Here is a 14,720-nt window from a genome sequence, read left to right on the forward strand (position 1 = left end):
AGAAAAGTGTTAATACTTCATTGCATTTCTGAACCATTGTATGTTTTAGTTTAATCATCTTGAATCAAGGGGCAGCTATTGTCATTTGTTTTGGATCTCACTGGTAGGAAGGTTGGTTCTGACTGTTCTGGATTTTGTGACTGCATTTGATTGTAACCTGTATAGTCTTTGAGCAGGAGTTTTGAGTGTGTGTATCTTTTGAGTCTGTTTGGGTGGGTGCATTGTGGAGTTGAATTATATACTGTTAATAACATGCAATTACTTACTTCTGAGAAAAAGCTAATTTTGCGGTAGTATGTTAAGACAAATTAGCATGTTCAGGTTAAGCTGCTTAAAGAAGCAGTGTCTTCTTTTTCTCCTCAAAGATGTGAAGTCCACTACTTGGAGTGTCAGACTGGGACACTTATTATTATCAGCCAAGAAGAAAAATGAAGCAGCTTTTTACGAGACGCTCAAGGTTGTTCGAGCAGAGCAGATTGTGCCCCTTTCAGCAGCAAGTTTTGAAAGAGGATCCTATCAGCGAGGATATGAACACATTATCAGGTTTCTCATTTTCATGGCACTGTTTTTAAATTTAGAAATCATGTAATCAAGTATGCAGCAGCAAGAATTTTGCATTTCTACAGTAAATGGTACATTTTTTGTCACTTTTTTTTTTATATTCATCCAACTGAAAACCTTTAATTAGGAATTTATATTTATCCTCCATGGAAAACATTCACAACAAAACTATGTGTGTGGTCTTTCCAAATCAGCTAGCAAGCAAATGTAAACATCAGGTAATAAAAACCAGAAATTTAATTCCATGCTTGAAGTAGTACAAATAGGCCAGTAACTCCATTAACTTAAGAGTGTTGCTTTTCATCTATATGGAGGCTGAAAAGCACTCCCTTTTTTATCAAGAAAGAGCAGTAAGAATTATACCCCATCCCTTTTCTGTATTAATAAACTTTTAATTTGGCTGCAGTAGACTAAAAAGTGAGTAGCCTTTTTGAATGAAAAGACTTAATACTTCCTCTGCACTGTAAATGCATCCTTATGACAAGATATTGGCTGAAGCCAGTTGAAGTGTATGTTTTAGTTACTTCTTAGTTCTATTTTCTGCTGGTAATTTCTGCAGTGTTGTTTGGGAAATGAAGTTTGGGGATTGAGAAAGAAGTGTTTCAAAGTAGTTTCCTTTAGCCACTGATCCAGGCTAATTGGAAGCCTTTCAAGGATCACTTTTTCTCTGTCAGATGTACCCACTGCATTTGTACCCACTTCTCCCTGCCACTGAGAACTGGGGCATTTACAGCCAGTCAGCTTTCCATCTTTACAGTGACAGATATTAACAGTAATGGTATTTTAAAATAAATGGAGTAACTTCACTTTAAGTAAAAGTATATTGCTTTTAAAATGGGATTTGTTGAAAATGTCAGACTTTCTGAAGAATTGTTGCCAAAAGTAATAGATAGAAATACTCTTCCTAAAGATTGACTTCCTCTCTGGGTGATCTACATTGTCTCTCTCTTCAGCAGCTTGACAAAGAAATATTGAGGAAAAAAACTAATCAGTTTATAAATCTTGGATTTTGTGTGCTTGATTTTACTGCATTTTTGCTTTTTAGAATAAGTCTTCCTGGGTGACATTATTTACAGGGCCAAATTTTAGAAAGAAAATTGCAAAAACTTTGTAAGATTTGCATGTATCTCAAACAGCAATCAATTCTCACCAGTTTTTTGCCTTTATTTTGCTAACACAGGTTGCATATGCTGTGTGAGTTGGAACACAGCATTGGGCCAATGTTTCAGCAACCAGATGGTGACCACAGTAGAGATTCCCTGAACTGGTGTGCTCGTATTGAAATGACCCAAAACTCTTACAGAGCAAAAGAACCCATTTTAGCACTGAGAAGGGCTTTGCTTAGTCTCAGTAAAAGGTGAGGACATGACTGTTTCTTGTCTGTGTTGTATTCTCAATGATACTCTGCATTTCCATGTATATGTTAGAAGAGAGAAGATAAAACTCCGGGAATTTGTTCTAGACAAAAGCAGCCCTCCAATATTATGTACCTTCAAAATAAGGAGGAGAAGCAGTGTCTAAAGGAAAAAGAAGCAAGAAACAGGGAGAAAGTATATTAGTTTCTAGTCCTAAATGGAAAAAAAAGGTGAAACAAATGTATTAAAATAGTTTTAAATTATCGTTATGTAGTATATAACTTCTTGAAACATTCACCTTATGTTTCAATATGTTGTGATTTTTACTTCAGATTTTAAAGTAGCGTTCAAAATAGAAATGTTTCATTTTCTGCTGAAATGTCTCTGCAGCCAGGATTACAGTGAGCTTGTTGGTCAGTGTTGGCTCCAGAGTGCCAGAGTTGCAAGGAAAGCTGGGCATCACCAGACTGCCTATAATGCTCTGCTGAATGCTGGGGAATCAACACTCTCAGAACTCTATGTAGAAAGAGCAAAGTGGCTCTGGTCCAAGGTAAGGAAAACAAAAATGGAATTTAATTTCCTATGTGCAAGAAAATAATATTTTTAATTTTCTTCAAGAAAAAAATGGCACACAATCAGCATATGTAAAACAAGATATGTCAGCTGGGACTATCAGCACATTGCAGCTGATCCTCCAGGTGTTGGTCAGCCCTGTTCTGTATCCATTGACCTTCCTGGCACCCTTGTATTAAACTGGTGGATTACCTGTCTCTGCCAATGCAGCCCAGGCAAATTTACATTATCTTAATAGTAAATCTCTTCTTAATTTGTTTTCTTTTAACTAATAGCAGTAGCCAGCAAACATGAGAGAAATTACTGTGGTACACCTAAAGGCACAACAATGCTGAGATAACAAGGAATACAAGAAGCATTTGAAGTTAGTAATATTCAGTTACCACAGCCAGAACAGCCTAGAACACAATTGGGGACGTAGGCTTTGCCTTAATAACAGCTCTAAGAGGGAAGTTTTGCATCTCTCTTATTCAAAGTATGTAAAATGTTTTCTGTCTTTCTCTTAGGGTGAGGTTCATGAAGCACTAATTGTTCTCCAGAAGGGGGTTGAGTTATGCTTCCCTGAAAATAAAGCACCCTGCAATAGCAAAAATCAGCTCATCCATGGTCGGGCAATGCTGCTAGTGGGCAGATTTATGGAGGAAACTGCTAACTTTGAAAGCAATGCAGTCATGAAAAAGTATAAGGTAATCTGGAATACTACTGTTAACAAGGCAGGAGCTTTGAATAAAAATGTATTTCTTAAATAAGCTGTTGTTCTGCTCCTGATGGTGTCAATCAAGTATAACATAAATGGGTTAAACAGTGCATCCGTTGTAGGAGGGAAGCAGTTCTTGTAAAGATTTACCTGTCTTAACCAGGTTTAATGTAACACATCAGTACAAAGACTATAGTTCATATAATTCTTTTTAAATAAACAAGTTACAGAAGTATGGCTTTTTTCTCATGCTTGCACAGATTAGAATTCCTCACTAAAATGTGACTACTCCAAATACTGAGTTGACTTGGTGATCCATTGCACTATTCTTCAGTGTTATTTCTCTCTCTGGTAGTGACTTGTAAGTGTGATATAAATGTGCTTCCAGTCTCTGAAGAACTAGAAAAAGGGACAACTGGTATGATCTTCTTAAACAATACAGCACTGCATGCTCCATCTTGTGATGCCTGTGAAATACTTTTTGGCATTGATTAATATTGCCTTCTGAAACAGTAGGAGATGCAGATGTTTATGCTTCCTTAAAAGCAGCATGTCTCCTGTCCAACTTTTGGCATTTGATACTGCTAATAGTTACTGCTGTCTTACTAGATAACATGCTTCTGTAAAAGTCATTTGGAGAAAAATGTAAATGTATCAAATCAAATGAGGGTTGAAATAATGTAAACAAATGAAATTTCAGTGGATTCCATGAAAACACTTAACACTCAGTACTCTCTCGAAGTATTGGCACAGGAAAGAAGCCAGTGTTATTAGATAAGGGATGTCCCTCTCACCAATTATTTCTTTTCTGATACATGTCACACAATTTTTTCTTTTTCTTTTAAACGTCATGATTTAGAAGGAAAAGTGTGGAAAAATATGGAATCATAGATTCATTAAGGTCAGGAAGATGATAGAGTCCAGCTGTTAACATCATACTGTTTCACTTTTCAAAAAGCTCTGAGAAACCCAGTACTGAGTTATTAGGACGAGGAACCTGATTTTAATGAAAATATGATCTTTCCTAGTTCAGGAATCCCTTATCTTGAATTGTCTGTCTCCAAAACCAAAATGTATTTTGAAAATGGATTTCTGGTTTGTAGAGTATCTTGAGGCAAAATTAGGGTTAACAATTAATAATTTTTTTGCACGTACTCTGCACAACATAACTAATATGAGATTGTTTCTTGAGAATATTTATTTTTATTTTTTATATTTTTAAGTTAGCATCCTCTCAGAAGTAATTATGTCATTTTGATGTTGCAGGATGTTACAGTTTTCTTACCAGAATGGGAAGATGGACATTTTTATCTTGCAAAATACTATGATAAATTAATGCCGATGGTAACTGACAACAAGATGGAAAAACAAGGAGATCTGATTAGATACATAGTTCATCACTTTGGGAGGTTAGAGGGAAACTTTGCTTGTTTTCTGTAAAAGGATGACAATTATACTGGGAAAAAAACCCATTTCTGTAGGAATATATTGTCTTTCACCAATTCAGACTGACTCCAATTTTTATGCACTATTGTAAAACAGAGGACTACATGATTCCTTTTTGTTTTCATACATAATTAATTTTACTTCTGACAAACCAATTATGTCTTTTGTCAGACCATTAATTATTTAATCTGTGGTTTTGAGAAATAAAAACAAACCCTTTGTATATTTCTTGGTTGTTGCAGATGCATTAAAATGCTGACATAAATTTCTCAAGTTAGAACGGAATATTAAACAAATGAGAATGTAAAATTTGTATTACTTCTAATATATATCATTAACATACTTTGATTTAACATGTAATCACAGGTCTCTGCAGTATGGAAACCAATTCATTTATCAGTCAATGCCAAGAATGCTGTCTTTATGGCTGGACTTTGGAGCAAAAGCATATGAATGTGATAAAGGTAGAAAATTTTTTCCCAGTACATAGTTCCCATGCCATTCTTTTGAATGGATGATTGAAAGAACAGTGAAGTATATTTACAGTTTTTTGTTTAGATTTATTGCCTGAGGCTATATGGAAACAAGAAAATATTACTATTCTTGTAAAATACAGGATGTTAATATGCAGTAGAGTATTAACTATTTTAATTAAATCTTCCAGAATTTTTTCAAGTATATAGTGAGACAACATTGTTCCTTGGGTAACTGAAGGCATTAGATACAGGGACAATCCTTGCATGCCCCTGGTCACCACTTTTAAGGTGCCTCATGAGTGATGAGTAATAGTTTTGTATGCACTTGCTACAGTAGGCCTTGGGGTTTTTTTTTTTTTTTTTTTCAAAATTTTTGCTTCCAGTCTTTGAAAGAAGGTATGCACTTGCTATAGTAGGCCTTGGGTTTTTTGGTTTTTTTTCAAAATTTTTGCTTCCAGTCTTTGAAAGAATTTTACTGAAATTTTCCACCTCATTTTACTGAAACAAAGAGGACAAAAATCTTGTAGGCAGCAGCATGAAGGCATGAGAAATTAACACCACACACACTTCAGGTGGGAGATTCTGGTACAAATGAAAATTGCAAATATTGCTTGCAGGTCTGGAGTGAAGCAGACAGTTGTGCTCCTTGATCATGTACTCATTCTACACACTCAGGTCAACTGTTTGGCTGCAGGCACATCAGATCCTGCACTCTCTCAGGTGCTGATGTGAAACTCAAGCTGGGTCCTCAGGGGCAGGGGTGGAGATAGGAGCAGATGTGCTAATTTCATCCCATGGAAAGACTTTCTTCATTTCCTCTCCACTAAAGAACATTGGAATCCTTTTATCAGGCAAATACATAGAGTGTTTTTAGTCTGATCTATGCCACTGTATCATTTTAGAGAAGTCATTTTAGGAGTGTAAGGAGATTTAATTTCCTGGTATTCTGCTTAGTTAAACAGTGTATGTATTCAGTGACTGTATGCTGTGTTAAAAAGAATTTTACAGTTGGAGCTTTTTAGTTGCCTTCAATTTTTTTTGCTTATGAAATTGCCAACAAAATATTATTCTATAGCCTTGATTTAAGTGACTTTCCATTTCCAGTGGGGAGAACCATTAATATGGTCTTTTCATTTTTCAGCAGGTCGTTCAGAACGTGTTCAAATGAAAAATGATCTGGCTAAAATAAACAAGGTGATTACAGAGCACACAAATCACCTGGCACCTTACCAGTTCCTGACAGCCTTTTCTCAGCTCATCTCCCGAATCTGCCATTCTCATGACGAAGTCTTTGCAGTTCTGATGGTGATTGTTGCTAAGGTGTTTTTAGCCTATCCACAGCAAGCAATGTGGATGATGACAGCTGTATCCAAGGTACCTTGATATGTATAGCTACACCTTTATTAAGTTTACAAAACTGTTTTTCTCAGAAATGTAAATATAACCCATTTTACTCTAAGCTGATAAGAAGGATTTGAGAGTCTCATTTGTAGAAGAGGATATCAGTGCCATCACTACAAATTATTTTATTGCAGTCTTAATTCAGATATTACAGTTTAAATGTTCCAAATTGGAATGCTAATATGCATCCAAACTTGTATGGTGTACTAGGAAAGGAAATTTAAATAACAAATAGCTGATGAATTGTGTAGTTATGGGCAACAGATTTTGTTGCATTTACAAATTGTGTTATAGTACTTTCAGTCCTATAATCAAAGAATCAACTTAGTAGATAGATGTACAAGTAATTACTTAGCAGTAAGGTCATTCCAAAGCAGACTGGGAAGCGTGCTGCATACTGTTTCTTGAGGCTGGTGAAATAACATTCAGGATACACTGAGATATTCTTGAATATTGGCCTTTATGTTGTGGGACTCCCAAGAATGGTTTCAGAAGTAACCCCCACACACCTACCAACAGTACCACTTCAGCTTTTCAATTGAAGTACCTCCTTCTCTAGATATTAAATATGATAAGCAATGAGGAAAGAATATTAATTACTGGGGGATTCTTCAGCTCTTTGTTTAACAAAATTTAACTTTCCCTTTTTTTCAGTCCTCTTACCCTATGCGAGTCAATAGATGTAAGGAAATTCTAAACAAAGCTATTCACATGAAGGAATCTTTAGCAAAATTTATTGGAGATGCCACACGCCTTACAGACAAGCTGCTGGAACTCTGCAACAAACCGGTACCTACAAAAATAAACAAATGAGTGCACGTTGTAGGATTATTCAAGAATGTCATGCAAAAGCTGCTTCTGATTGTTTTCATTAGCCAATTCATAATATCAATTATATTATTAATAAATTAGTATATTAATAATTATAGATCAATAATAATCATTATCAATTAATTGTATTAATGTAGTTTAGCAGAAACCACACTAAATTGTAAAAGATTTAAAATAGCTCTAACTCAAGCACACCGCAAAATCTTTCAGTACATAATGGCTTGTGTAACAGTGCATGGACTTTACATTGTTTTGTAATTTCACATATCATTCATGCCCATTAATTTTCAGAGTTTTACTGTAAAAATAGGGTGGTTGTGCTTTTATGAACAAATCAACTTGTTAATAAAGCTACAACTAAATTAATTCTTTCATTATTCTGTATTTCTATTCAAAGTGAAAAATGTCTGTTGTATCAGCCAGATAGATTTACTTCTTGATTATTTAATTTGAAATGTAGCTTGCTGTTCTTGTACAATCAGCATTTATTATTCTAGTCTATGTATTAGTTAATATGAAAAGTATTATTTTAAGTGTTTGTTAACTTTAAAGGTTATTTCTGACTTTGGTCATCTTTTTTTTTCAAGGTTGATGGAAACAACTCAACATTAAGCATGAGTATTCATTTCAAAACACTGAAAAGATTAGTAGAAGAGCACACATTCAGTGAAATTCTCATTCCCTTACAATCTGTAATGATACCAACTCTTCCTTCAATTCCTGGTACCCATGCTAACCATGACCCTTTTCCTGGCTGCTGGGCCTACATTGCAGGCTTTGATGATGCGGTAAGCCTCTAGTTGTCACCTGCTTTTTCACTTCATGTTAAATAAACATAGCTGCAAATATATCTCTCTTCTCTAGAAATGGGAGGAGGAAGTAGGAAATTCCATAATTACCTCTGTGGAAGTTGAGTGGCTTCTGTCACAGCAGCCTGAGGCAGGTGTGGCCCCTTGGAATCAGATAAAGATTTGGTCTGAGGTTAATGTGCAGCAGCTCTGTGGAAGTGCTAACACAATTGGTTGCAGTGGTTTATTACAATTACACACTTTATTTTGATACAGATGTTAGTAAAGAAGTTCATTTTTCTTTAGGTGGAAATTCTTGCCTCGCTTCAAAAGCCAAAAAAGATCACCTTGAAAGGTTCAGATGGGAAATCTTACATTATGATGTGCAAGCCAAAAGATGATCTGAGAAAAGACTGTCGGCTCATGGAATTCAACTCCCTTATTAATAAGGTTTGATGAATGAGACAATCAGGTGCATTATACTTATTGAGCAGGACAGAACACTGAGCTATCTAACAAAAAAAGCCAATTTAGCTTTAGCAAAACAACAGTAGCAATTGATATTGTATGACTTCTTACAGGCTTGTGAAAACAGTAACAAATTACAATATTCTGCCAAAACAATTGCTTATTCCAACAAAAATAGACAGGACAGGTTATTTACAATAAATAAATATCTGCAGACTTTCTGCTGTCAAGCTTAATAGTTCTTATTTAGTAATTTCTAATATATTTTATAAAAGAGGTAAATTAATTATTTCTTACTGAAGTGTTGCCATATATCTTATTTTAGTTCTATTTTGCTTTTCAAGAATATGCTTAAGGTTAAGGTACTATGTCTCCTGTGAGGTTAAATCAAATGACAGCATCTCTGAAACAATAAAAGATCTATTTCAAATATTGCTTTTAAGGGATTTAAGCCATGTACAAGTTAGACAATTTGAGTATTTTATTGCAAAATCCACTTTTCTTAGATTTACTTTGGAGAACAGATGCACATTTTGATTTCATTTGACCTATTCCAGACTGTGGAGCTTGGATTTGTAAATTCTAGATTGTGTGATTAGAAAGTAGTTATAGATAGAATGTAAATGCTATAGATCCATTTTGATCCTATCTCTTTTCTGTGTTAATCTCATTTTCCTTTTGTGAATAGTGCTTAAGAAAAGATGCGGAGTCCCGTAGGCGAGAGCTCCATATCCGCACCTACGCAGTGATTCCATTAAATGATGAATGTGGCATAATTGAGTGGGTGAATAACACTGCTGGTCTAAGAAATATCCTGATTAAACTTTATAAGGAGAAAGGTAAAGAAATATATTAGAATATAGTAAAAGTTTCAAGATATTTTTAAAGGGCTTGTATCTTATTAAGTAAGTGAAACAAATGGCAAGAGTCAGGCTAAATTCTAGGAAGATGTAGTCACATGTATTTTTATCTATCAGCAATATATTATTCATATGTGTGGTAGACTTTTGCTCTTAAATGGAACAGAGTTGGTGCTTGCAATGAACAAGTTCCTTACAAGAACTGATACCACAGGCATCTTAATATTTTCTTACATACAGTGATGTAAATTGTTTCAGCAGCACGGGGATGTATGTGCAGTACTGAACAATAAAAAATACGGTGAACTTTTTCTCAGATTTGATTTGTTATTTTTCATTTGTTACATTTATGTGAGATAATTAAGATAATATACAATTGAATCAAGGTTAGGAATACAGCAGCTTTACAGAGAAAATATCAGATTTCTTTTGAATTTCTTTTTAACAAAGCAGCTTCCTGATCAGTGCAATAAAAGTTTGGGGAAAAACTTCTCTGTACCCCACAACCAACATGGTTTGTAGATTATTTTTCATTTGATCATTTATTTCAACTTCAGGAGACAGTTATTTTCTTTAAATTACCACACTGTAATATACATATAAGGTTCGCTATCTGGGGATTTCTTCTGCCTAACTGAGGAAGTCTGTTGCAGGTATCTATATGACTGGGAAAGAACTGCGGCAGCACATGCTTCCCAAGTCAGCACCTTTGCCTGAAAAGCTGAAAATGTTCAAAGAAGTCCTTCTGCCTCGTCACCCTCCTCTCTTTCATGAATGGTTTCTTAGAACATTTCCTGACCCTACTTCATGGTGAGTGACTGGGGTTGGGTCAGCTCAAGAACATGTACTTTGTGTATTTCCCTAAGAATTAACAGGATCACAGGATGAGGCCAGCTGAGGCAGCAGTGCCTCAGAGCTGCCTGCTCTGTCTCACAGGTACAACAGCAGGTCAGCCTACTGCCGCTCCGTTGCCGTCATGTCCATGGTGGGCTACATCCTGGGCCTGGGAGACCGCCACGGGGAGAACATCCTGTTTGATTCTTTCACTGGGGAGTGTGTGCACGTGGATTTCAATTGCCTTTTCAATAAGGTGAGAAATGCCACCTCTGTATATTATATGCATATAATTTATAAATTTCTACTGTCTTGGAATTTTTTTTCCAAGTTTTTACTTTAACATATCCATTGTGTTCTTTGTCTCACTTTGTCTTGTATTTATATCCCAAAAAAGCCTGGGATATATAAAGAGGATGTGATTGTTCTGTCTACTGCATTCAATGAAAACCACCTTTTTGATTTAGCCAGTATCAGATGACCTGATGTGGATACACTGAAACAGCCCAAATTTTAGACTGTTTATATTTTGTGACTCTCCTGTCTCCACTATCACCCTCCAAACAAAACTGTAATTGCTACATTCAGAATTCTGCTGCTGTGGAGAATTTCTTGTTCTCTCTTACACAAATTCAGCACAGAAATTCCAACGGTTCTGCAAAATAAACACCAGAAATTGTGGCCAGATTGGGATTTGGAGTTTTGGTGTTCCAATTGAAAGATGTTTTTGGTGTGGGACATGTGGCCTTTTTAATTCTGATAAGTGAGGCAGAAATATTGTTATTTCTTCTGGTTTCTTTTTAGTAAGTCTAAATTAACATAACATTGTCCTATATAACAATTTTTAAAAATGTTTTTAAAATGTTTTCTTAAACGTTTTAAGAAAAGTTAGCATTTTGCAATGAGACTACAGAGCATAAATATATATTTAAGAACAAAATTTTATACCCTGTATTAGTGTGTTAAAACAGGAAAAGAGGTTATTTGGACAATGTTATCTTTTACTCACTGTAATTTTCCCTTATCTGAGTAGGACTGTAAGCTGAGCAAACATCTCTTGCCAGCATGGAAACTGCCACTGGCAAAGGCAGAGGAAAAAACTTAAAGCCAGTGCAAATGTTACTCTTTAATAATGCTTAAAACACTTAGGGCATACCTTTTTTTCTCAATGTAAAGGGAGAAACTTTTGAAGTTCCGGAAATCGTTCCTTTCCGCCTCACTCACAACATGGTTAACGGGATGGGTCCCATGGGAACTGAAGGGCTCTTCCGAAGAGCCTGTGAAGTCACCCTGAGGCTGATGCGAGACCAGAGGGAGCCTCTGATGAGGTATGGCCACTGCTGCTGCTACAAACTCCTCCAAGCTGTCTGTAGTCCAAACGTGTGAAACACTAACTGCTGGGGAACGTGCCAGTTCCAGCATATGCCTGTCCTGCAGCTCACTCTTGTCACTGTGATATTTTATGAAAATCCTTTCGCTAGGATTTTCTCCTGAGAAGCTGAGAAGCCTCAGAAAAGAAATGTAAACAATAACTATCTGATGGCTGTGGAATGTGGTCTGGAGATGGTTTACCAGCAGGTGCATCTTTGATTGGTCTCATGTGAATTGTTTTTACTTGCTGACCAATCATGGCCCAGCTGTGTCAAGGCTCTGAGCAGTCACGAGTTTTTATTATTCATTCCTTTCCTAGCCTTCTGATGTATTATTTTCTCTCCATAGTTTAGTATAGCTTTAGTATAGCACTTTTAATATAGTATAATATCATAATATAATAAATCAGCCTTCTAAGAAATATGGAATCAGATTCCTCTCTTCCCTCGTCCTGGGACCCACGAACACATCGACACACTCTCACAATGGCATGGAGCTAAATAAAAGCAGTATAAATATTCAACACTAACTACAGGCTCCTGCCAGTGTTTGTGTTTTGAAAATTAAATTAATTTTATATATCATATCCTTTTCTAAATTTTTTATTTATTTAGTGTCTTAAAGACTTTTCTCCATGATCCTCTTGTTGAATGGAGTAAACCTGTTAAAGGGAATACAAAGGCCCAGGTGAATGAAACTGGAGAAGTTGTCAATGAAAAGGTGAGTTTAAAATAAACACAACCTAAGGTATTCAAATGTCCATTATTGTTGTTACGAATTACGTATTTCCTAATTGAAACTTCAAATTTTCTTTTTTTTTTTCCATTTAAAAATTTATCTTGTTGTTCTTGATTGTCTCTCTGTTCATATTTTTTATCTATAAAGAGATTTTTCTAACTGATAAAAAATGTAATTTATCTACTAAAGAACCAAACAAAAAAGCCTGTAATTCTCATGTTGGTGTTACTAAATCAAGGACAATATCAGCAGAAGCAATGGGTCTTGTTACCCCTCACTTGCTGAGTCCTCCAGATTTACAGTGATGGTAACATCTGGAGTCCTTTCCATGTGTATTTTTATGCTTTTCCTGAGTGGATGTTTATTACTGAATAAATAATGTGCCTTCGTACATATAAAGAATTATGTGATAAAAATTTCATACTGTTTCATTATTAGCTGCTGCTGAAGATTATTCATCCAAAGTATAGCTTAATTTTTATTATCTTCCCTCTGTGCAAAATTTCTGATTTGTCCCTTTCTATTTTTGGTTTGGTTTATTTTTTTAAATGAAAATAAATGTGTAATAGCAGAAATACTTAGGGAGCACTGACAAACACAACAGCTAAAATAAGGAAAAACTACATTACTGAAACTGTATGACAACAAAGAACTTACCTGGTCTGTTTCAGCACAGAAATTCTCCTGGTCTTCAAACAGTTACTAACCAGGCTGTGTCTACATTCTTTTACAAGAATTTTGTTTTACAAGACAACCCACATAATTGTATATGTTAACTGCTTTTTCTGGAGGAGTGCCAACATTATGCTTGAGCTTTAGAAGAAGATGTGTAATTGGTATGAACCAGCAACTCCAGTGGGCCTTGGAACAGCTCATTTTGAGATGCTCAAATTTTGACATAAATTTTCCAGACTTAAATTTTATTCAGAATTCCAGGAACATGGCTAGGAAAATGTTGCATTTATTTGAAATTAATTTTATCCAATAAAGCTTTCTAACAATTCTCAAATATATTTTCATGGCTCTTTCCGTCTCCTTTGGTAACTTTTAACTGTAAAAATGTAAGGCAGACCAATATAGCTTGACCAATAATATATCCATTCTGGAGAATTGCTCTTAAAAGTGTTTTCAATGTAGCTGGTATAGGCATCTGGATTTTGTATTAAATTATAATATGATTTCAAACACATCCTAAGAAATACTGATTTTATTTTGAGAAGTGAAAGTTCATTAATAGTACCAATTTTTTTTTTCTTCCTTCCAGGCCAAAACCCACGTCCTTGATATAGAACAACGGCTGCAAGGCGTCATTAAGACTAGAAACAGAATCAAAGGATTACCTTTGTCTATTGAAGGGCATGTTCACTACCTCATTCAAGAAGCAAGTGATGACAACCTGCTCTGCCAGATGTATATGGGCTGGGCTCCATATATGTGATATTTGTTCCCTTTGGAATGATAGCATGCACAAGTGCTCTAGCTATAATATTGTTGGGAAGGAATCAGTCAGTGGTACCTGGTTACTTCTGTTGATTTTTGGCCGCAAGCAGAACAACAGGCTTATGGTCTTCCAAAATCTGTGTAAAATGTACAGTGCCCTTGCAAGGATGCTATGAATGCAGATGTGTAAGGTGCTAGGACTTACCTTTTGTACACACATAGAAGGCAGTACATAAGAACTGCTTAAAAAGTAGACTATGCAAGTCTCTGACTACATGAAAGATTTTCATGATGTTGACAGATGCACTCTATAAAGTACTGTATATTTTTGTAAACATGTTTCTCATTTGGCTTAGATTAGAAAATAAAGCAATGAAGTTTAATACTGCTAGGATGTAAAGTGGTTATTTCAACTTTTGTACTCATATTCAGAAGGACTTTCTAAAAATTACTAGTATTTCTTCCCAGCAGTAGAGTTTTCTACAACTTTCTTCCATGTTGCCTGGCTATCTCTAGGAAATCTTCTGGGATCTTAAATCTTAGCATGAGTAAACTGATAAAGTGGTTCTATGTGGTTCTATGTTCTGAACCTTAGCCCTCTGTTTCCTTAGCCCTTGAGTGCAGTGCTCTAAAAAACCCTCCTGAAGGACACAGCACAAAGCTGGGAGCTGGAGGACCCTGGCAGTGTGGCTGTAAGGCAGCAGGCAGGTGGTTGCAGCTGTGCCTGTAACATCTGTGTAGGCTCCTCAGAGCCTTCTGCATCCCCTCTTCCTCCCCTGGAAAAAGCACGGCTCTAGGGAGCGTTTTTCAGACTCCATTTCAGAAAAGGTGTTTCAGCGCAGACAAGAGTAGACTAAAATATGGTTGAAAGGCAAATGCTA

General features: G+C 35.7%; 1 protein-coding gene across 1 annotated transcript in view; it reads left to right on the forward strand.

Annotated features, from left to right (window-relative positions):
* Positions 1–14,227, forward strand: part of ATR (ATR serine/threonine kinase) — a 39,616-nt gene extending 25,389 nt beyond the window's left edge. The window contains exons 32-47 of the mRNA XM_041475634.1: positions 366–543; positions 1,742–1,918; positions 2,307–2,466; positions 2,996–3,175; positions 4,453–4,595; positions 4,999–5,096; positions 6,250–6,482; positions 7,164–7,298; positions 7,928–8,128; positions 8,435–8,578; positions 9,285–9,435; positions 10,110–10,266; positions 10,393–10,546; positions 11,467–11,618; positions 12,276–12,381; positions 13,664–14,227. Of these exons, the coding sequence (XP_041331568.1) occupies positions 366–543; positions 1,742–1,918; positions 2,307–2,466; positions 2,996–3,175; positions 4,453–4,595; positions 4,999–5,096; positions 6,250–6,482; positions 7,164–7,298; positions 7,928–8,128; positions 8,435–8,578; positions 9,285–9,435; positions 10,110–10,266; positions 10,393–10,546; positions 11,467–11,618; positions 12,276–12,381; positions 13,664–13,837 (2,543 nt within the window). The 3' untranslated portion in view covers positions 13,838–14,227. The remainder of the gene's footprint in view (positions 1–365; positions 544–1,741; positions 1,919–2,306; positions 2,467–2,995; positions 3,176–4,452; positions 4,596–4,998; positions 5,097–6,249; positions 6,483–7,163; positions 7,299–7,927; positions 8,129–8,434; positions 8,579–9,284; positions 9,436–10,109; positions 10,267–10,392; positions 10,547–11,466; positions 11,619–12,275; positions 12,382–13,663) is intronic.
* The last annotated feature ends 493 nt before the right edge of the window (positions 14,228–14,720 follow it).

The sequence above is a fragment of the Pyrgilauda ruficollis genome, unplaced genomic scaffold (genome assembly GCF_017590135.1).
Source record: "Pyrgilauda ruficollis isolate IOZ18807 unplaced genomic scaffold, ASM1759013v1 scaffold36, whole genome shotgun sequence".
NCBI lineage: Eukaryota > Metazoa > Chordata > Aves > Passeriformes > Passeridae > Pyrgilauda > Pyrgilauda ruficollis.